The sequence below is a fragment of the Pogona vitticeps genome, chromosome 5, assembly GCF_051106095.1.
Source record: "Pogona vitticeps strain Pit_001003342236 chromosome 5, PviZW2.1, whole genome shotgun sequence".
Lineage (NCBI taxonomy): Eukaryota > Metazoa > Chordata > Lepidosauria > Squamata > Agamidae > Pogona > Pogona vitticeps.
Genome location: NC_135787.1, coordinates 195,189,391 through 195,212,282, shown reverse-complemented (window position 1 = coordinate 195,212,282; position 22,892 = coordinate 195,189,391). Strand labels below are relative to the sequence as shown.

The following is a 22,892-nucleotide window of genomic DNA, read 5'->3' as shown; positions in this document are numbered from 1 at the left end:
AAATCCTGTGAAGGACTAGTCCTGTATTCAGCACTAATTAGGCCTTATCTAGGGTACTGTTATGGGACATGGTGGTGCTGCAGGTTAGACCGCAAAAGCCTCGGGGCTGCAGCATCGAAAGATCAGGAGTTTGAATCCACATGACAGAGTGAGCTCCCGTCGCTTGTCCCAGCTCCTGCCAACTTAGCAGTTCGAAGGCATGTAAAAATGGGAATAGATAAATAGGTACCACCACGGTGGGAAGGTCACGGCGTTCCGTGTCTAGTCGTGCTGACCATGTGACCACGGAAACTGTCTATGGACAAACTCTGGCTCTATGGCTTGGAGACAGGGATGAGCACCGCGCCCTAGAGTCGGACATGACTGGACTAAATGTCAAGGGGAACCTTTTCTAGGGACTCGATGGCCTTACAGTTGGCCCTCCCAACTCCATGGTGCCATGATTTTCTATCTCTAAGCTGCCCATGGGTTTCCCTACTTCGTATTTTGTGTTGTGCACCAGCCACCCCTTCCCATGCACTAAGTTATGCTCTCAGTGGTTCTGTACGTCTCCAGCGTGCAAGGTCAGGAGCGCGCATATCTCCAGTGAAATCTCCACAAGGCTCCTAAACATCAATGATAAAATTAAAACGTTTTTGCAAACTAGCAAGAGGTTTATTCAAGAAAGCGGACTGTAAAGGTAGCATATCCGTGGCATACCCAGATCTTCCCGATGCCTTTATTACACCGAAGACTTACAGATGTAAGCCCTGGCTTTATTGCAACATCCGACATGAAATGTCCTAAAATCTGAAAGACAGCAGTAAAACAGGATCAGAGATGCTACCTTACTGGAATGCTCTTCATTTCTTAACGACAGAACTCTTTCTGGTTCCTTTCGTTCCCTCGCCCTTGAGCCCCTTCTGCCCCCTCAGCTGCCGGGCTCAGGTGAGCAGAGCAGCTCCTTACCTGTTGCCCTGGACAGGTAGGCGCAAAAGAACCCTTTCCCTTTCATTTTGTCTTTATCTGCACTCCAAGGCTTGAAGTTGAATGGATTCGTGTCAGTCCACGCCCAGCGGTCCGTCTGACACCAAGAGTTTAAAAAAAAGAGATTATTCCCGTTTGCTGGGCTCAACATGCAAACCCACATGCTTTCCAAGAATTTACAGAAAATGCACGGAAGGGCATCAGAGTTGGAGAGGGTGGGAGTCCCAGCTCCCAATGCCCGGGCCCCTGGGAGATACCTTTTATGCTAAGGCAGGTCCAGCAGGGGGCGCCTTTTGTTGTCCCAGCATCCCTGAACCATGGCCTTGGCCCTTCTGGGACCACCCACCCACCCGCATGACGTTGGAAGGAGGCTCCTTTGAGGCTCCCCCAAAAAGTGTCCCAATGTTCCCCCCCCCCCGGGAACTCTTTCTGCATCCTCTCCAGAAATGCAACAATTTTTTTTCTCCTGTAAAGAGAGAAGAAACTGGAAATTCAAACGACAACAACCAGACCTCTCATCCATCCCCCCCCCAAAAGGAAGCCCCTGCCCTGTGATTTAGAGAAGAATCTTCCTTCAAGGAGAAATGAAATACACGTCTCTTCCCTGGGCGGCAGGCGGGTAGGGGTTGGCTTGAATTTCTACCCTGCCTTTTCTCCCCTGCACATCAGGCAAAATCCAAAGCAAGAAAACAAATTAAAAAAAAGTTGTGGCACCTTAAAGATTAACTATTAGACATTTGAATGTGAGTTTCCGTGGATTAAGTCCACTTTTGTCAGACAGATGGAAAAAGAAATGAAATACTGGATGAAACACCAATTAGAGAAGTAAAATGTACCAAATATTCATCGGCTTCTAAGAGTCTTGGGTGTTGGGCGTCATCTCACCTGCCGTGATTTACGGCCCAGGTTGGGGGGTTAGGTTGCAAACATTCCGCCAGGAGACTGAAAACAGGCGCGAGCTTAAAAACCCTGTAAAGTTCAAATCTTCACCAAGAGGTTTTCCCCCATTTGCACTTTTGGGGAGGAGGCCAAGCACTCACGGCCGAGCACTCACCTTGCGGGAGTCATGCAGTCCAATCCAAAGTTCCTGCACGTCGGGGTGATTGTTCTTAATTTTATTAGATAAGATTCTTAGCTCAGTATCTTTGTGGATGGAGGCAAGGTGACCTCCGTTCCCTTTGATCTGACATTCTGCCTAAAGGAGAGAAAGAAGGGCTGGTTTACCTACCTGGATTAGCTCGCTTTCTTTTTTCTTCTCATCCCCTTCTTTTAGCAGAAGACGAAAAGTTAGTTCCTGCCGCTCACAAAGTACTGTACTCCACCCAGCATGTTGAGATTTTGATATGAAAATATATTAAATGTCAATGTTGTATAGTTAAATGTAAAATGGCTGATTTTACCTGAGTCACTGTACCGATTGTGTTCAGGGGGTGGGTATCAAGGATTAAGACTTCATGTTGTACAGCTGTGTACATGATGAAACTTGGTGTAACAGAAAATGAAGACATGTGTTCTCTGATGGGTCACAGAACTGTCCATAAGTCATGTGTAAAATGAACATCTTTATCTGCTGAAAGTCAGATCATTTTTTCCTATGCTGTGTGTTGCTTCATGTCATGTCATGCTGCCAGAGGAATGTCTGTTCTCTATGTATATATGTTAATAGACTAAATGGTCGGTTTTACTCTGTCAGTGTCATAGTGTCATAAGTATCTCTGCTAACCAGTATAATCAGCGTTATAATCAACATTCTCAACAGGCTACTCTGATGACTGGGGTATTCCGGAAATCATAGTCTACATTTTGCACATATATATGTTCAAAAAAATCCCCATCTCTAGATTCATTTATTTGTTTACTGAGGAAAAGGTTTATATCACACTGCATACCAAAAGAGAACTAAGTGGGGTAAAGGAAATAAAAGAATGCAAAACAATTTAGAATGACTTAGAAGAATGGAAAACCCATGACGATGTGTCGGTATTTGTTTTTTTCTGAAAAAGAAGAGGTGATGGAGTTGGCATCGCCAATATGTGTCAGCCACTGAAGCGTATCAGAGAATCTCAGAAGAGAATAAGCGTATGTTTTGGAGATTGTAGAAGGAATTGGACTGCATTGACCATGAGGAATTAGGGGTGATACTAAAAGAAATGGATGTGCCACATAGTCCTGATGCCTGGCCTATACTCTGGGCACGATATTAGTGTCACAGGCAGAATAGGGAGGAACGGAACAGTTTCCCAAAGGCAAAGGTGTCAGACAAAGGTATGCAAACATTTTTCTCCCTGTCCATCAGCTTAGTGAGTTAGGTCTCTGGCTGCAGAGCCACAGGCTGGCGGTTCAGTTCCCCACGGGGCCCCTGCCCTGGAGAGGAGCTCGTCTGCGCCACCTTGGGCAAGCTGCACAGCTCGGGGGTGACTCCAGAAGGAGAGAATGGTGCAGCTCTTCTGAGGACCCTCCACCAAGAAAACCCTGTGAAGGGTCCCCAAAAGACTTGGCAGCACAGAATTGTTATTATTACCTGTTCAATCTCTATGCAGAACGTGTTGTATAGAAAGACAAAGGCAAAGTGGAAAAACAGGTGGAAGGAATATCACTCATTTAAGATATGCCAATGGCGTCATCTTAGTGGCAGGAAGCAACAAGGACTTGAAGCAACGATTGCAGAAGGCTGAAGAGGTCGGGGGCAAAAGCTGGTTTGCAGCTTAAGACAAAAGTCACTGTGACTACAGAAGAACTGCAAGAGGGCCCTGTTGGCCAGATGTTTCTCCCCGTTCTGCCCCAAGAGATACCCTGCCAGCTCTACAGCCACTGCTTACTTCGGCATCCGTCCACTGGATTGGGGATTCCATGACTCCGAAGCACAGGTCCTCATATTCCATCCAGTGCTTTGGGCAGTCCAAACCTTCAGAACCTACCCAGGGGAGAGAGCAGGACATGGTTAGGGATGATAATGTGAATGGGAGAGAAGCACAAAAGCTAGAACCATAGATAAGGGAACATTGGGTCATAGCACCAGCACCCCGCAGATATGGGCGTCCTGCTCTACTTCATGGGTCCATGTTTCAGCAGACGCGGTCCTGGTACATTCTTTCCCCGCTAAAGGTCAGGTAAAGAAAGGAAAGTATCTTTAAATATTGTTATCACACAGTTTGTTTGCTTTTTAAAATTAATTTTGAAAGCCTTCTTCCTGATTAAGCCAGGGAGAGTTCAAGTCTGCAAATGTATTTTCTTAGGGAGTATTTTCCATTCAAGGCTGACAATCTCTTTTCTAAGGAAGCATGCCAGAGGTTGCACTTTGAACCTTGGTTCTCACCCTTCAGCTACCATCAAGGAGTGAGGAGCAAATTTCCGGAGAGGGCAGGAGGGACTCACCTTGCAGAAAGAAGTGAATGACCAGAAGGGAATGAAGGAATACGCCGAGGGCCTCCATCGCAACACCTTTAGGAAGAGGATAGAAAAAGAGCCTTCTAAGAGGCGGCTGTGGAATAAAGAACTCGTCCAGAACATTTCCCCCGTTCCGGGTACAAAGTTAGATAACCACGCATCTCAGAAAGCGATCTGTTTGGTTTGTGATAAACAAGAACATTTTAGGGTGAGCCAGCCCAGGACTTACAGTTTCTTCTATTCTCTTTTGATAATATATTCAGAGTTCTCAAGGAAAATCCAAAGAAACTAAACTAAAAATATTTTAAAACCTGTGGCACCTTAAAGACTATTATATTTTTAATGTGAGCTTTCGTGGGCAAGTCCACTTCATCAGACATTTTTCCCCCTGTATGTCTGAGGAAGTGGACTTGTCCACGAAAGCTCACATTAAAAATATAATAGTTAATCTTTAAGGTGCCACATCTTTTTAAATGCTGTACTGAAGAGAGATTGGAAGAATACTTGATTTCTCCCCTTTGGTATGAGGACAAGATAAGGACACTTCCCCCCAACAACCAAATGTCCACAATTTGTACAACATATCACTTTGCAAAACTGTACTTTTTTTTCCAAAAAAGAAGGAAAGCAAACAGAGAGAGAGAGAGGGAGCAGAGAATAACAATTGGGCAATTGTTCAAAAAGACACAAGCAACCCATCTGGAGCTTCTGATTCTGAAAAGTTCATGAGACAATGCAGCAACAATTGCAATTTTGCACACCTAGCATCATTTGTGCAAAAATTGTTCACACCAACACGAACATTTCTATTGAGATTAACCAAAAATATCTGGGCCCCTGTGTAGGTGAAGGAGAAACGTTTTCTGGTGTGCTGTTCTTGCATACAAGAAAGAGCCAAGCTAGGACTTCTCTCCTTACCGCAGTCCCTGGAAATACCCCAAATGCTTTCCTTGCCTTTGAGACTTGCAAAGGATGCCCTGAAAGGGGTACGGGGCTGTGTTTCCTCTCTCCATTCCCTCCTATTCTCCTTATTCATTCGATTGGGGAACAAAATCAAATCTATGTTTTTGTTTTTAAAAATGCATATTTTTTTTAGAAAAACAAAACAATGGTTAATGATCCAGTGTTGTCTGATGAAGTGGACTTGTCCATGAAAGCTCATGTTAAAAAATATAAAAGTTAGTTTTTAACATGCCACCACATTTTTGTCTTTTTAAAAACACTTTAAAAAATTTTTTAAATGTCTTTTTAAAAACTTTTTTAAAAAAATGTTTTTGCCTATTATCTATAACTGAATGTCCAATGGAGTTAAAACATGTTATGGGATTCTGAGCTGGGCATACGAAACACCTAGCGATATTAGGTTTACCATTGGTTCTTAATCATTTTTGTAAAATAACTTTCCCCAGCCTGAGTGTAGTTGCTGAAGTGCAGGAACTCTTCAGCTGCCTTTAAAGTGTCCGCCCAAGGACCTCCAGAGTCCAAGAGATGTAAACCATGCAAGATACTCACTCCACCAATGTCCTGTCAGATCAGCTGGTCTTGAACTGATGGCCAAGTTTCTTGCTTTTCCACAGGACCATGACTCCTCTTTGCTATTTATACCGTTAACGAGTCCCAAAGGGGTGCCTGCGGGTCATGGAGTCACCCAGTAGATTCACTCAACTGGAAAGCCTGCTAAGATCCTTTCGACTAGGAAGTTCCGCTGCTGAGCAATGACCCAGGTAAGAGGCATTTTGACCATCTAGCAGATGGCAAGCCCGTAGCTATTAATATTCTATATTAACTCATGTAAATCATTGCTAGGAAACATAATTTTTCGGGGATAGATACAGCCAAGTGGAAGAGTAAGTGCTCTCAATAGGCACAAGGTCCCACGGTCCCTCCTCGGAGGGCTGAAAATATCCCCACGGAAGTCGTGGAGATCAAGACCTAATGCAATATGGAGCTGATGCGATGAGATGAATGTCGAGAAGGACAAGATAGACTAATAGGGATGGCTGGGTAGCTTTTGGGGTCTCCATTTTGAATTAGAAACTCTTCCAGACCAACATTTCTTCCCCTTTAAGTACTGGTATCTGCCCTGAAGTTACTGGTGTTTTCCCTCCATCATCCACACAACGTTCCTCTCATTTGCTTTGCCCAGTGCTTTTTTTAAAATTTCTGGTGCCTTTTTGATCCTTTTAATTTCTCCTGAAAGCATAGTTGATCTTTAATATCAGCCTGAGTTAAGCCTTAAATATTGGAAATGGAAGCTTTCAGTTAGCAGTGAAAAGGCACCCCCCCCCCGGAGTGGGTTCTCTTTATTAAGAGAAATGACTTTCTTAAAAACAAAGAGAGGTCATTTTTTAAAAGAGATGGATCTACCTAAGCAGTCTCTCAGCAACGAGGAACAGAAAAACAGGGGGGGGGATGCTTTGTCCGGAAAGGTTCTCAGGGACATCTCCGGTTTCTTGCAGTTTGGACGTTGGGACCAAATACAAAGAGAGGTGCTACTTAAGAGACCAGCCAATGGCTTTCAACACTACAGATCTACGAAACCAACAGATGCAGAGGCTGAATTTCAGTCACGGAAGCAGGATGACATCTGAGCAAGCTATTCTTCTCAGGACCACAGCAGACACAACAGGTGAAATCCAGGTGTAAGTCACAGCTAGAGCGTAGGCCTGCCGGACTGTCTCACCAGATCCACACTGATTCAAAGGGTCTACTCTAGTGCCACTTAGAGATGTAAAATTTCCGGAAATTTTGAAGAACAGCTTTGGGGGAAAAATGGAAATGTTTTTCCCCCCAATTTTTCTGATTTTTTTCCAAAGCTGTTTTATATGGCTTCAAATTTTTCAGAAATTTCCCATCTCTAGACTGGATTTCAGCCATTATCGGACTAAAAAGGGCTTTGTTTCGCTCAAGGATAGTTATTTCTTGATAGTTCTGCTCATGGGCCCCCAAGGCACATTTTGTTTGTCAACGTGAAAGACAAAAATAGACCTCTTGGTTCAATGGAGTCATTCTGTTCTTATGTTCGTATGTACAGTACTACTAATAAAAATCGAGGACCATGTAGGTGTGAAACTGGAAGTAAAAAGATGGCAATTTCGGGGAAAGAAATGCCTTCAATTATTTCTGAAGCATTTATTTAGCTATCTAAATGTCTTTGCACATTTTCCAAATGTTCTTGGCTCCTTCCAAACCAACAAGAGGCCCTCAAAACCTGCAATCTCCTTTAGAAAGCTTTCTTCCGAATGACACAAAACTGTTCCCCATCTTTAATCAGAAATTCCCTTCGTCCAGATCAAAGACTTTTTTCTACTCCTCAGATTCGTTCAGAAGACAGTTTCTCCTGTCTCCTTATGACTTCTGTCCGGTCGTCTTCCAAAATCTACACACTTGTCTCCTTTTTGGCTTTTTAGGGCCTTTTCCTGGGTAACACACCCTAAAACCTATCAATTTGTGTGCCATGCATTCATGCGGATGATCTCTGCTCAGTTTCTGGTCTATGAAATTCCTAAAGAGATGAATGGTTATCTTTCCATCAGCATTTATTGTTCCGAAACTTTGTTTCTTACGGAAATCTCTCCATGTTCTAGAAGAAACGTTCAAACTTACTCAGCGTTTCCAATGCTGGTTACTAATTTGGTGAGATTCCAAAAACACAGCATGTATTAATATAGCCACTGGGCCTGAAATAACTGAGAACATGATCATCTTTCCATTCTGTTGTTCTGATGTTCCCATATAATTTGTACAGCACGAAAAAGTTCAAAAAAGTGCAACTAAAATTAACAAGGGGGTGAATCAACGGCATGGTGATCAATGACTGCCACGGTGGAGAATTTTAGCCTAAGCCATTAAGCTACTCTCAGTTATGGGTCACCCTAGGAATTGATATCATGGGAGATTTTAAAAAGATAAACTTGCTTAAACTATGATATATTACAACCACAGCGTCCCCCTGATCTACCAAGCTTAGATCTGCCACAAGAAAGAAAGGGAAAACATTTACCTCTCTGTGGTCTTTGGGGATTTCACCTATCCTCCAACAGACCTTAATGATAACCGACAGAGCCTTTGAAGTTGGAAGCTCTGTCCTGTGTCGTTCTGAAATGATCCTCATGCTCCCCCTTCACCCAATATCTGCATCATCTCTGCAGTTTTACAATTGTTTTTACTTTGCAATAACAACTTAGCCATTTTTGTTAGGTAATATGGCCATAGCAGCCCCTCTATATGGGGTAGGGTGGGGGGCACGCAGGGGAAGAAATACGTGTTGCTGTTTTGAGCGTGTAAGGGCTTACCTATTACTAATCGCCTGTTAAGACTGGGTGAGGAGAGAATAATCTGAGAATGACAGAGCTGGAAGGGATCCCTGTGGATCCTCGAATCCAGTCCCTCTCAAGGAGCCCTGGTGGGGAATCAAACCCCCAACCTCTGGCTCTACAGACAGAGACCTAAACCACCTAGCTATCCAGCAGCTCATTAAGGATAATCGTCATCATCGTCTTAGAACTGCAGGGCAAGAAGGGACCCTATGGGTCATCCAGTCGAGCCCCACTCAAGGAGGCACCGAGGGGGGAATCGAACTCCCAACCTTGGGCTGCGCGGCCAGATGTCTTAAACCACCGAGCTGCGCAGCAGAAGAGACGCAGTTCAGAGTCACGTGGCAGAAGAATGGCAGGGATTCTGCAAGAGCGGCACACGGTCTGTGGGGGGATTTCACCTCCCTATCTCCGCCTGAGACACCCTCTCTCCTCCACAGCCAGCTTATGCAGTTCCCCTCTGGAAACGCCACAACGACTTAACATTTGGAGACCCGGCTGGTTGAAGAAAGGGACCACCGCCAGGTGGAGGTGTATTTTGCATCTTCTCTTTGGCGGCCCCACGCCCTACTCTGTCGCCAACACCCTCCTCCCAACACTGAGCCACAAGCCCTCCTTAGATCAGGATGAGTGCCGCGGAGAAGTGGGCTCCTGCTTCCTAGTCATGGGAGCAAAGAACTGCCTAAAAGCAACAGGACCTTCTTTGCACTAAATAAGATGCTGATCTGTTCTGCTCAAGGTCCTGCCTGTTCAAAACTCTGGCAACCCTGTGGTTCTTTTGCCTCTCGTGCTCGTTGGTTTGACGGATCATCTCGTAAAAAAAAAATTCTCTGCCTGCCATTGGCCATGAGAGAAAATAACCGAACACCTTAAGGAAGAGGCTGTTTTTGGAAAAAGAGGATTCATCGCCGGATTTGGTCACGTTGTGCTTATTTTTTTTTAATGGAAGATTTGTTTCAAATGGGAAGTTTCGTAATGGATCTTGAATCCGTTACACCATGTCCAGCATGGGCCATTCTTGGCTCTCCTTGCCTGCCCATAAGTTATGGTTAAAAAAAAAACCCAGAACGTTGCCGTTGTGCTTCACTGAAATCAGAAAGACATGAGAAGGCAGCTTTGCCATCTGAAGGTGCTAAAATTTTATGTCTTCAAAGACCCGATGTTTTTTTAAAGTGGCCGTGAGTCCCCCTGTCCATCAAGTATTGTTGCCAGCTGCAAGGCGTGGGTCAGGAAGGAGTCAAGGACGGGCGGCCGTCAAGAAGGCTCTCCTGCGCTTCTTTTGACCATTGTGAATTCTCTGTAACTTGCTAGGTTTGACTCTTCCTAGCAAAAACAGACCCTGCAGGTCATTCATGACTTGGGTGTTTCTAGGTTAGACTGTTGCAAAATGCAGTAGTCTAACCTGGAAGCTCACGCAAGCCAGACCCACCGGGTGCCTCAGGCTGAACGTAAGGAGGGTCACCCCATCTGTCTCTGGGTAGAGGAAAGACAGGTTGGGGGGCATTCCGGTCACACACGGCCTCTCTTCTCCCACTACTTAGAATATCGAGAGATCTTATTTTACGTTGTGGCTGGGAACTTGCCCACACCCTGCGGGCACAGGAGGAATGTAAGGCTGCAGGTCCCCCACAGGTGATGGGCACGAAGAAGTGGGAGCTCGGAGCTTTGCTAGCGGGAAGCAGGGAGGGAAAACCTGGGGACCGAGCCCCGAACGAGGAAGAGATTTGTTCACCGGTCCATTCATCTCCTTCATCAAGCAAGATATGACGTGTTTGCAAGCAATGCATCAAGAAATACCTCTGAGCAGACTTAAGAGTAGGAATTCCCCGATGCAGGGTGACCTTTGGAAAATGCAAGCGAGAAGAAATCAGCATCTGTGCAGTTTTAGGAATATAAAAGACACAAAAGACACACTTTGCATTCCAACCATGAATAATCTCAACACTATTAAGGAGGCATGGTTTTCGGAGCGAATTGATCCGATATCTCTCAAGATCTGGGAGCACACCCCGGGGGGAGGGACCTTTTCAGTCACTTTAGCCCATCTGATCAGAGCTATACGCCCGGGAGACTGGGCCAAGTAAGAAGGGGGAAAGCAGGATATTCCTCCCAGGAAGAACACCTCTCTCTCGTTCCTGAGAAGGCCTTTTGGCTGATTTAATGTCTTACACTGTTTGGTTAGACCAGGGCAAACGCTCAATATTTTAAAATAGCAGGTGGCTGCTTGAAATGATGGAGCAGACAAAGAGTGCGTTTCCAGGATCTGTCCAGCAGGTGTCACCAGATAGTCTCATTCAATGTTTATTAATGCGCTTCTATTTGTTTGTTTGTTTGTTTCCATTATCTATATATATTGTCCATCTCGTGTGATGCACTATTCTGGGCGGTTCACAACAAGCCGAGTAACAGGTATTTGACAAAAAGAGGTGAAACCATAAAAACAAAACCCTCAAAACCAACATATGTAATAGAAAAGGCGCATTTCTCTTTGAGAGCAAGTACAGAGGCGCCAGAGGCTCTTTTTAAAAATGTATTCGTGGCTTGTGTGATAAACCATCACACTAAAGATGGTCTCTCCTCCCCGGCTACAAATCTTGGCAAAGCCTGTACCCATCCTGTCCCATCACAATCTATGAAATATGCACAATCCACATTGATAATTGTTTTCTCCTGCATTATTAACAGCAATCTGTGTGAGGTCTGTTCGGACGTCCTAAGCCCCACAATATTCAGAAGGGCTTGTTTTATTTATTTATTTATTTATTTATTTATTTATTTATTTATTTAGTTATTTAGTTAGTTAGTTAGTTAGTTAGTTAGTTAGTTAGTTAGTTAGTTAGTTAGTTAGTTAGTTAGTTAGTTAGTTAATATCCCGCCTATCTGGTCAATTACGGCCACTCTAAGGAGGTCAGTATTCACCAGTGAAATTTGCAAATGTCCCCTGCCCCCCCTGGAGACCAAGAATGGGAACTCGAGTGGTGGCACTCGTTGTCAAGTTGGACTGAAGTCGCACGGGCAACTTGACTCAGCCTTGACTGAGATTCTTTCCCCCCCCCCAATGACTTGGACTTGACTCATGACTTGGAAGCCACCCATCCCACACAGTCCCCTCTTTTTCTGGGGGTGGGAAAAGCTTGTTTTTAATGGGAAATCCAACTTGGAGCTTAGTACCAAAGTTTTGTAAAGGTAAAGGTTCCCCTTGACAGTTTTTGTCCAGTCGTGTTCGACTCTAGGGGGCGATGCTCATCCCCGTTTCCAAGCCATAGAGCCAGCGTTTTGTCTGAAGACAATCTTTCCGTGGTCACATGGCCAGTGCGACTTAGGCATGGAACGCTGTTACCTTCCCACCAAGGATGGTCCATATTTATCTATGCATTTGCATGCTTCTGAACTGCTAGGTTGGCGGGAGCTGGGACAAGCGACGGGCGCTCACTCCGTCGCGTGGATTCGATCTTACGACTGCTGGTCTTCTGACCCTGCAGCACAGAAGCTTCTGCGGTTTAGCCCGCAGTGCCACCACGTCTTGTAGCAAAGTGCAATGCAGCTGGTTTTCCCTATGAATGCCACAGATGCTTAGAAAGTGACCTGAAAGTGGCCTCTCGGGTCTGGGCGGCTGTCCTGCTACATCTGGGGCTTCCTGGGTGGTTCAGCTGACCATCTCTTTCTCTGAAATCACTTCCATCCTAATACCACCAGACCCAACAGGTGTGATCGCATGGGGTCAGCCAGCCCACCTCCAGGGTGACGGGGTGTGTGTGTGTGTGTCTGTCTGTCTGTCTGTCTGTCTGTCTGTCTGTCTGTCATCCATTTGAATGACCAGCATTTACTCCTCTGCTTCACACTGGCCTCGATCTTCTTTCTCGACATAATCAGGGGCAAACCAAGCCATCTTGAATTAAAGGAATTTGGGGGGGGTGCACTGAGCTAAAAACAATGGCAATTAGCGTTAGTATTCTTGCAGGGAAAAACTGATCCAGGAAGGCAGGTCTTAATGACTATGTAGACCTTTCCTCCAGAAAATTAGAAGTGTGCAAGGAAAATATTGTTTTGTTTTTTTTTTCCATTGAAGTGAATTTTTGGTCCAAGGGACAAACTGAGAGTTTATATTTCTGTTGTTGTGTCTTTTGGATCTCTGGCGCTTTCCAACAACCCCTAGAGGAAGTCTGGCGTCCAGGGCCCACTTGGTATAGTAGTTTTGGAACATGTCACAACCATGAGATACACCGGCCTGTGGCTTGCCATAGGCAAGGGCCACCAAATCGTATAAAGGATCTTCTCGGTAAGGTAAATGTTCCTGTAAAAGTGTTGCGTTATAGACTGTTGGTTTCAGCATTTCCCTCAACATCCCTACGACATCATGCTTAGACCGATATGATCCGTACTCTCCACCCCATTCTTTACCAGGTTCTTTTCCCCCCTTGCTCCTGAAGGCATGGTTTGTTTTGCGCCAGGTGTTGTTCCGGAGGGGCAGAGCTTAGCACTTTGCACGCAAGGTTGCTTTGGATGACACGGGCCTCTCAAAGAGATGTGTGTTTTTTTCTTCAGAAAAATGGGTTTTTACAGGGTCATTTGAAAGTGAATAACCTCAACTCTCCTTGACAACCGTCTGTGACCATTTGGGGCAAGAACCTTTGTGTGATCGAGAAGGCCTCCGTGTCTGTTTCTCTGTTCGGGTTCCCACCCCCACCCCCCATGAAGGTGAACCACGATTCTGCACTGTTTCCTTTTAACCCCTGGGTGGAAATTCATATTTAGATACACGTTGAAACATGCATTTCTAAATGAGGCTCTCTCACAATGCATGATGTCAAAGAGGGTTTTTTTTTCAAGCTTTCTGAAATGGGACATTTAGGAAAGGCAGAAACCATGGAACAAACGGTCATGATCCCTCCCCTTTAAGACAACCACCAAAGGGGAGAGAGGCCAAATTTCTCTTAAAAGTTCATAACCATCTCCAAAATGTCCTGTCCTCAACAGCTTTTGCAAACTCAAGCCTGTGGCTCCCTTTAGGGAGTCAATTCGTCCCATATTTCATCTTCCTCTTCTCCTGCTGCCTTCCACCTTTACCAGCGCTATTGTCTTTTCCAGGCGATCCTGCCTTCTCATGAGGTACCCCCAAGGTAGAACAGCCTCAATGTCAGTATTTTTGCCTGCACGTAGAGTTCAGGTTCGCTTGTTTGTCTTTCTGGTGGTCCAGCAAATCCACAGCCATAACGTCACACCACACAACACATCCAAAGTTAGCACAGTTGGGGTGGCAACGAGCATCATCTCCTGTGTCCCCAGAGGAATGTTGCAAACCACAACCCTGTTTTCCTACTCTCGGAGGACAGGGAGAAGGCACACCGAAGCAGCCCCTGCTCTGGATTTGACCACCACACCTTAAACTTGTTAAACAGCGGCATGTACGAAGTTGGCACCAACAGCTGGGCATCACTGCCCAATGTCCACCCATCTCTTTCGGTCTTGGGAGTGGGGGAACCCATGGCTTTTCTGTTCTGACTGATACCAGCTATTCATCCACCCCTCGGCCACTCCCCCCCCCAAAAAAAACAGCTGCTCGGTTGGAAACCTTAAGTAATTTGTGGGTCACATGCTAGCTTTGATCTGCTTTCTTTTAGGGGTTGAAATGCTGTATTGGATTGATGGAATCCTGAAGAGGAATTGTAGGCAAAAGCAAAATGTGAGCAAAAGCAAAATAAAAAGTGAAAAGGCTAAGTTTTCACAGAATCCTAGAACCACAGAATCATGGAGTTGGAAGAGGCCTTTAAAGCTCGAGGCAGGGATCCAAACCAAAGCAGGTCTAACAGAGGGTTGTCTAAATGTCTCTTGGATACCTCCAGCCTTGGTGCCCTCACCACCTCCCAATGAGGTCATGGGTTCCGTTGTCGTACTGCTCTAACAGTTAGGGAGTTTTTCCTGATCTTCAGCCGAAATCTGGCTTCCTGTAGCTTTAGCCCCTGATAACATATCCTGCACTCTGGGAGGATGGAGAAAAAAAAAATCCTGCCCTTCTTCTGTAGGACCACCTGAAAAGTGTGACCCTCCCTCCCCTCCGTCTTCTTTTCTCAAAGCTAAGCAAGCCCAGTGCTTTCGGTCTTTCCTCCTAAGGCTTGGTTTTGAGTCCTTGATCATCCTTTTCGCCCTCCACTGAACTTGTTCCAATTTGTCAGCATCTTTCTTGAGTTCCAAGTTATATATATATATAATGTGAGCTTTTGTTGGATCGAACAAAAAATATATATAAAAGTGAGTCCTTAAAGTGCCACCATGTTTTTGTCTTTAACAAAAAACTTTTTATTTCTATTTTGCTTTTACCTATAATTCTTGCACAGGCTAACACGGCTACCCCTTCTCCAAGGACAACCATGATGGAGCTGACGGATCGTATGGGCGTTTAGAACTCATGGGAGGGCTTTAAAGCTCTTTATTGCCCTACACCGGGCATGTCCGCATTTCCCCATGATCTGGGATCAAATGAGGCCAAGAAGATTGATAACATTTGTCTAGAATTTCTAAAAACCAGCACAAAAGTTTTAAAAAAACAAAACCACATATAATATATTTCTCTCTCTCTCTCTCTTTCTCTCTCTCTTTTGGAACAGGAAATGTTTATTTGAGAAAACAGCCTCCACGCCCCCATGCATATCTTGATGACAACCCTGATCTTCCTTCCACATGGGCCTCCGTTTTGCTGGATGAGGAGCCGTTGCTGTTACCGCAGGCGAGCTTTGCAAAGGGCGCTTTTTTCAATTTTGCAGTTGCCGTCCATCCATTTGGTAAAACCTGGAAAGCGACAGAGGAGACGGTCAGAGACGGGCTCGGCTGTGGATGCAGAAGAGGGGAGTCCACCGAGGAATGGGCTTCCACGCCAGTTTCCTTCTGCCCTCCGATCCGTCGCTGCTGACCGCCCCAGGGTGTTGCACCGGGGCTTGGCAAGCATGCAACCCAGATATTCTCCCCCTTTAAAATAATGACTTGGGGGTGGTGGAAGTGGCTCAGAAAATCCCCTTTGTGCTTCTAGGCAGCCTTGGTGCAACTTTGCTTTGTCTCCAGATGTTCCAAGGAGCCAGCATCACCATAATTTAAATTTTAAAAAAATAATATAGAAGGCACAGGAGAGCTTTTTTTGGTGGGGGGGGGGGGAACACTGTAAGAAAAATGGACCAGGAGCCCATAGGCGTTCACAGAAGGCGTTTGCAACTTGCTTTAGCTAATTGCAGCAAATGATTAAGGTACCAGGGTGCAAAAAAAACCCCACGTCTGCTGCTTCTGTACTGCCCCATAGGACTTAAAGCACTCTTAGGGCGGTTTACAACTTATGCAGGCTACACATCCGGCCTGCCGAGATAGCTGGGTACTCAGTTCATCAACCTCAGAAGGATGGAAGGCTGAGTCAACCATGAGCCAGATACCTGGGATTGAACCCCGGGTCCTGAGCAGAGTCTCGGCTGCAGTACTGCAGTTTAACCGCTGTGCTGCAAAGTTCTTAACAGCCTAATTATCCTAATTACTCATTTGGAACAATCCTTGGATCCCCCACACAAGGATCAACCACCTTCCAGACAACCCTGTTTAGCACAATGAAGCCCAATCTACTTCCCCTTTAAAGGGAAAGCAGGGGAGGGGAGGGGAGGCACAACGATAAAATCCCTCTTCGATCTCCTCTTTTGTGCTTTGCCTAAGTTGCTTAAGGATATTGAGAATGGAGAAGCTCTTGCTCCACTCGCCTTTGGAGGGAGGAAGCTTTCCGTTTCTCAAGCACACTGATGATGCTTTGAAAGGGTGTTAGCAGCTATTCAAAAGAAATGCAAAGCGTCCTTTCCCTTCTCCTCCGAAGGCGAGCAGCAAAGAAAGCTTCCCATTTCTCAAGATGGTGAAGCGGCTTCAGCAAAGGGAGAGCCAGGCCACTGCTTTGGTTTGATCCCAGCAATCAACACACACTGGCACTGAACTAGGCTAAAATCTATGGGGTAGCACCCCTTAGCCCTTAAAATTTAGGGCGACAGATCAATTAATACATTAGTGGCTTCTGATCTCATTCCATGCAAAGTCAATATTGAGTTGCACAGTCAGTCTGAACTGGGAGATTATACCATCTTACATTCCTTTATCTCCGCAAACTTAAATTTGCAAATAAGCCAGGGAGTGCAACTCTTTCTTTGGGTACCTACTAGAGATGGGCGTGGTTCGGTGGTTTGTCCCAGTTTGTTTACAGCCACAACAGGTGTTTGGGGATTCAGCCTCCCTGCCCTGCCTCCTCTGTGAGCTGCCCTTGATTGGGCACCTGCAGAGGGGGCAGAGTGCCAAACAGCCGAACACTCCTTGCAGCTGTAAACGAACCAGGACGAATCACCGAACCGGCAGTTCGTGCCCATCTCTAGACGATTCGTGTCTCTCTGATTGCTCCGGAATATCAAACGTCTGGGAGCCTTTCCTCACCGCTCGAAGCTTTCGTGTGGACGCAGTATTCATTTCCCCCCTGATTGTTTGGCTCTCCGGCGCACCAGGAAGTGAAACGAACTGGAGACCCATCATTCCAAGCGAATCTCCTGGTCTGAGAAAACATGCAGAGACGGACAATGTCAGGTTTGGTGCACACAGGCAAGTAACACAATCTTTAACTCTTTACAGGCCAACCCAGTGATGTGCCGGCTGAAGCAAGATTGTCATAGATGGACGACTATTCTGCTAGGACATTGGTTCCCAGCCGTGGGCCTCCAGATGTTTGTGGACTACAACTCCCAGAAATCCTGGCCAGCACAGCTGGTGATGAAGGCTTCTGGGAGTTTTAGTCCAAGAACATCTGGGGATCCATGTTTGGTAACCACTGTGCTAGGAGAAGTAATCTCATGCCAGTAGAGTTCCCTTGTGCTGGTGGATCTCAGAGATCTGCTAAGGAAATGAAAAGAGTTGGAGAAAGAGTGGACCAAAGTAGGAACCAAATTATTGGAGATCCACACCTTCTCCAACTTGGGGGGCACAGTGACAGTCCCACCACAAATTTTGGCCAAAGCATGGGTAGTCCTCTATAATTTCCAAAAATTGGTGGGGCAAGTTAGGAGTTTGACTCCCCACTGTGTCTCCTGGACAAAGAGCCAGTCTGTGGAGCCTTGGGCAAGCCAGATGTGTCCAGAAGAGGGGGGATAATAAACCACAGCTGTATACTCTATACACAGCCACAACACCACAAGCTGGAATCAATCTGACAGTAGACAACGACATATTATTACTGAGATCTTCACAGCATGAATGCATGAGGACTGGAAAGGCAGCTGCATTTTGGGGGGGGGGTAGCCAGGCACGGGACAGGTCTCTACCTCCATGTGCATGCTTCTGTTCTGACATCAGTGCTAATTGAAAGCCAACAAATGCAGATGTCACGGAGATGAAGGCCATCAGGAGGGCTGTGCGGTGTGCATCATCTCCAGAATCAGAGGCACAGGCTCACTGTACTCCAGTTGAAAACCGTAGAGAGGGGGCGCCACTACGGTCTTGCCCTACTCATGAGTTTCCCATCAGCCACTGGTTGTCCACTGTATGAATAGCATGATGGACTAGACCAGCCAGGGGTGGGCCCTTCGTCCTTGAGCGGTTGTTGGCTTCCTAAGACCAAGACATGGTGAGGGCTAATGAGAGTTGCAGTCCAAGAACAGCTCAAGGGCCACAAGTTGCCGATTCCTGGCCAGAGTTTAGAGGTAACAAACTACAAGTAACAAAGTAACTCTAACTAGTTCCTTTTGCATAACAATAAATGTAATGGGTAGTTGCAAAGTTACAGCGAGACTGACAGATGCTGTTTCCCGGAAAATCAGTCCTAACCTGAAAATAAGCCCTAGTAAGATTTTTCAGGATGCTCATCATATAAGCCCCACTTCTCAACTTCTCATTTGGTAAATATTTGCAGGGTGCCATGTCAGAATTGGGCTCTAGGGGGAACCAGAGAGCACTTCCCTGTAATTTTTACGGCTTCCTGATAATGAAAATGCAGCTGATTTAGAATGCTGGATGCAATGGATTTTTTGTGCAACTGGAGCAGTGGTAAGAACAGCAAAAATAATCCTGAGAAGGAGTGAGTTACTTGGGAAGTTCCTTTCAAGGAAGAGCATAGGAGGAGTTGGGACTCATCTGGGCTGGCTCTCAGCCCATTCTTTGGGGGTGAGGTGTGCGCAAAGCAGGGCTTTCCAGCCTCTCCTCTCTGACCCTTGCCCGGCTTCCAGCCCCACTGCCTTGAGCCTCTCTCCCCAGTTCCCCTTCTGGCCCCCCACCCACCCGTCTTCCCTGCTTCCCCACTCATCCCTTCTCCATGGTTGGCACCGGGGCGATGGCCCAAGGAAAGAGAACCAGCGGCTCAGCCCCCACCTTCCGGGAATCCTCCATCCCAATCCACAGGTCATCCGTGTCGGGATACTCAGCGAGGATGTGCTTCCCCACCACGTTCATCTGCAGCTCCGAATCGAAGGAGGCAAGGTGGGATCCCCGGCCGTAATTCTGGCACTCTGCCTGAAAGGAAACAAGAGGTTGGCGCGCCTGCCTGTCCGTCCGTCTGTCTGTCTGTCTGTCTGTCTGCCTGTCGGTTTGCCCAGCAACCCTTCCAGAAATCGTGGCCTCCCACGCAAGCTTGCCTTTACTCTGAGGCCAGAGTAGGCAAATCCAGAGCATCCACGGGGAGGGGGCACACACATCCAGGCACGCCCCGGACCCGCCACCAGCCTCATCCACTCTGAAAATGCCAATGAAACCCGGGTTTTGGAACTGGGTGAGGCCAGTTGGCCAGCCCCATGCCAGGTTAGCGAGAGACCCTGCACCTCAGGGACAGCGGTCTCCGCAGCAGAGGGGGTGAGGACCACATTTCTGACTGCTGGTAACCCAAGGACTGCACTCACAATGGGGGGGGGGAGGATACGAAAAGGGAGTGAGAGTGATCAGATAGAACAATTTGCATATGTATTCATCCCTTTCCCCCCTTTATCCCTTTAGTGACCCGTTGAATACTGTCCTTATGCCCTGTAGTGATGGCTAACGTGGATTTTTAGGAGCTGATTTGCCAGTTCAGAAATGATCTTTTAAACTGTAAAAGCTCTTTCGTGTCTTAGAGACATTAAAAATAATAATAATAAACTGGTGCCCAGAGGTGCCAAAACCTCGCTCTATTGCGCCGATACCCTGCAGAAAGCACAATGGGACATTTTGAACCATTTAAAAAATAATAATTAAATTAGGGGGGCTGCAGTGTATGTGCGACCAGAGAGGCTATGGGAAGGGGAGAATGCCCCCCCCCCAGGAGTCTTGGGTGGACCACCCCGGCGCTACCTAGTGCTTCCACTGGACAGGAACGGGAAAGAAACTCATCTTTCCTGAGACCGGTGTTTGGTTTGGAGCAACACTGTGACCGTTAAACTCTGGCCGACCTCCCCTTCTACCACCTCACCGGTGGCCGGCTGCACCCACTGGTTCAAGACTGGGTAGGTGAAGGAGAACCGGGGGGGAGTGATGGCCCCACAGAAAAACAGGGTGTCACCAACCCCCTCGAGCCTGAGTGGGTGGTAAAGGTAAAGGTAAAGGTTCCCCTTGACAATTTTTGTCCAGTCGTGTTCGACTCTAGGGCGTGGTGCTCATCCCCGTTTCCAAGCCATAGAGCCAGCGTTTGTCCGAAGACAATCTTCCGTGGTCACATGGCCAGTGCGACTTAGACACGGAACGCTGTTACCTTCCCACCGAGGTGGTTCTTATTTATCTACTCGCATTTGCATGCTTTCGAATCGCTAGGTTGGCGGGAGCTGGGACAAGCGACGGGCACTCACTCCGTCATGTGGATTCGATCTTACGACTGCTGGTCTTCTGACCCTGCAGCACAGACTTCTGCGGTTTAGCCTGCAGCGCCACCACGTCCCTTGAGTGGGTGGAGGGCTATCGAAAGCGGGGGGGGGTGTCCTCCGCAGAAGGCCCTCGGACCCAGGAAAATGCCGGCATGGTGCTCCCAGTCCGGGCAACCTCCCCTCGCCACCCGAAAAAGGGGCCCCCTCCTACCTCGGCTTCTGGCCATGGCATCTTCGTCGGAATGACCACAAAGCAATACTGTTGGTACTGCAGCCAGCCTTCGCGGCAGTTGGCGGCCTTGGCACCTGCCCGGGGAGGGAGAAACCTTGGTCAGGGACTGCGGGGGGCTGGGGGCTGGTCCTGCACACCTGGGAGCACGGATGAGCAGGAAGGGCCGAAGAGCAGCAAGCCGAGGGAAGAAGGAGGGTGGGGAACCAAGCTGCACCCCCATTCCATCCCAGTTGCACATCCAGCAAAGTCTTTTTTTATATATATCACTGCCCCATATTTACATTTAACTATCACTAGGTTTTATCCTACTATGCACATCACAGACATAGCACCTTTAAGGCACCTGTTTTGAAGTGAGAACCATCGTGAAAGGCTCCTCATTTGTGGAACAGAATCAGGCCCATTTGTAGAATGTGGAATGAGTCAAATCACTAGCCATTCTTTATCAGACCACCTTCCCACTCTCAGAGGTGACCTTTATGGGACTAAGCGACATTCGTGGGTCATTGTGATCCCTCCGTCTCCGGTATTTGTGGAATGTGCGGAATAGTTTCTTGTTATCTCGTTGCTGCTAAGCTGACATCTCAAAACAAAGTCTCGGGCAGCTTTGGGAGAATGGTCTTGGGAGAGACTCAGGTTTTGCACCGTGACTATGCTTTGAAGCACCACCCGATGTCTCGGGCAGACTCAGGATTTGGGCGCCTTCCCGCTGTAGCTCTCCCTTGTGCTGAAAATGTGGCCATTTGGTGGAGTGGCTGGGGACCTCCCAGAGAAACAGAGGATTTCCCCACCTCCCGTGCACTGGGTTTGTACTGTGCTTGACTGGAAGTCCACCACTGGATCATAGAATCATTGATTTATATGGAGTGAGGTCCCTGTCGTTTTAATGGTCAACGATAGCTGGGGTCAAACCTAGGACACGCTGACTTGCAATCTACCATGAAGCTAAACCTTCCTTCCTTCCTTTAATCATGAGCTCCTTCCTTCCTTCCTCAGTATGTGGCCACAGAGCCAGAGGTTGGGGGTTCGATTCCCGACTGTGAGTCCCAGAAGAGCCAGCCTGTGTGACCTTCGGCAAGCTACACAATACTCCAAGTTGCCTTCAGAAGAAGGGAATGGGGGTCCTCTTGAGGACCCACTGCCTACAAACTCTTCAAAAGTGGCTCCCTAAGTTAGAATTGGCTTGATGATACAGGATGATGGGTGATAATGTTGTTGAGATGGGATAGGGATCTGTTCCCAAAGGTACGGCCAGGTTCCTGAGGGTTTGGGGCAACAGAGACTGGACGCTGAGGTGTGACTCACCTTGCAAGTAGTAGCTGATGATCAAGAGGCCACCGAAAGAGAGAGAAAAGAATGTCCGTCGAGCCATCGGTATCTCTGCCGTGGGGATAAAAAGAGAGAGAGAGAGGCGTGAGAGCGCCAGGGCTTGAAACAATCTGCTCTTCCCTTCCAGTAACGAAGGCATAACTCAACTGCCCTCCAGCTGTCACAGTGGAAGAGACTTCTTCCCTTCTTTGGACAGTGTCAGCTGTGACTTTTTAGTGTTGGTAGAGAAAAGGTCTCAAGAAATGGGGGGGGGGGGAGGAGGAGCACCATCTGGTGCAAGTGCCGGCTTATGTTTTGGCCTCACTCCTCTGTTGTGCGTCTTGCCGCAACAACAACGTCGAGGACAGGAGACTGTGTTTTGCAGCACAGGCCAAAGGCACAAAGCGTTCGGACTTTTAAAGGAACTTAAAAAAGGAACCCTTTTAGTTACTAGCAGAAAACAGGAGAGTATGGGAGAGAACGTCGTAGAGGCCAAATGAGGATGGTTACTCACGCTTCCGTCCCCCTGTCTGTGCTTCTCGTGTGTGAAGTGACGGTGTGGGGATAGATCCTCCTGGAGCATTTATAAACCGAAGGGCACCAGGCGGTGGCGTGTCCGTGGGACGCGCTCGTCAAATGGGACGGCCCGTTGACAAAAGCACAACAGATTGTTCTCCTTGGAAAGGTTCCTCGAGTGAGCAGTGATCCGGCAAGAAGGAAGCAAAGACCGGGAGGAGAAACAAACAAACAAACACTTGGGCTTTGAAAGAGCCCAAACCGGGCGGTGCACTGAGTGTGTTTTTAGAAGAGGCAAGAGGCCTCCGTGTGGGGTAAGCGCAGGGTTTTCCTCCCCCCATGTATGTT

General features: G+C 47.2%; 2 protein-coding genes across 2 annotated transcripts; both read right to left on the bottom strand.

Moving 5' to 3' along the window:
* Nucleotides 1-651: 651 nt before the first annotated feature.
* On the bottom strand, nt 652-4,507 carry LOC110090273 (C-type lectin LmsL). The gene is made up of 5 exons (XM_020813885.3): nt 4,342-4,507; nt 3,786-3,880; nt 2,021-2,161; nt 949-1,063; nt 652-789 (listed from the first exon to the last, which is right to left on the bottom strand). Exons 1-5 carry the CDS (start codon nt 4,397-4,399, stop codon nt 722-724), a joined length of 477 nt encoding a protein of 158 aa, XP_020669544.3. The 5' UTR covers nt 4,400-4,507; the 3' UTR covers nt 652-721.
* A 10,795-nt stretch (nt 4,508-15,302) lies between these two features.
* Nucleotides 15,303-22,892, bottom strand: LOC110090277 (C-type lectin mannose-binding isoform). Its single transcript, XM_020813889.3, has 5 exons — nt 22,026-22,892; nt 20,700-20,794; nt 19,032-19,172; nt 17,112-17,226; nt 15,303-15,455 (listed from the first exon to the last, which is right to left on the bottom strand). Exons 1-5 carry the CDS (start codon nt 22,186-22,188, stop codon nt 15,385-15,387), a joined length of 585 nt encoding a protein of 194 aa, XP_020669548.3. The 5' UTR covers nt 22,189-22,892; the 3' UTR covers nt 15,303-15,384.

Coding starts and splice junctions, on each gene's coding strand:
- LOC110090273 (XM_020813885.3), bottom strand. CDS start 4,399: ATGGAGGCCCTCGGCGTATTCCTTCATTCCCTTCTGGTCATTCACTTC. Junction 3,881..4,341: donor CATTCACTTCTTTCTGCAAG/GTGAGTCCCTCC, acceptor TCCCCTGGGTAG/GTTCTGAAGGTTTGGACTGC. Junction 1,064..2,020: donor GACTGCATGACTCCCGCAAG/GTGAGTGCTCGG, acceptor TCTTGGTGTCAG/ACGGACCGCTGGGCGTGGAC.
- LOC110090277 (XM_020813889.3), bottom strand. CDS start 22,188: ATGCCTTCGTTACTGGAAGGGAAGAGCAGATTGTTTCAAGCCCTGGCG. Junction 20,795..22,025: donor CATCAGCTACTACTTGCAAG/GTGAGTCACACC, acceptor CTCCCCGGGCAG/GTGCCAAGGCCGCCAACTGC. Junction 17,227..19,031: donor GGATGGAGGATTCCCGGAAG/GTGGGGGCTGAG, acceptor ATGTTTTCTCAG/ACCAGGAGATTCGCTTGGAA.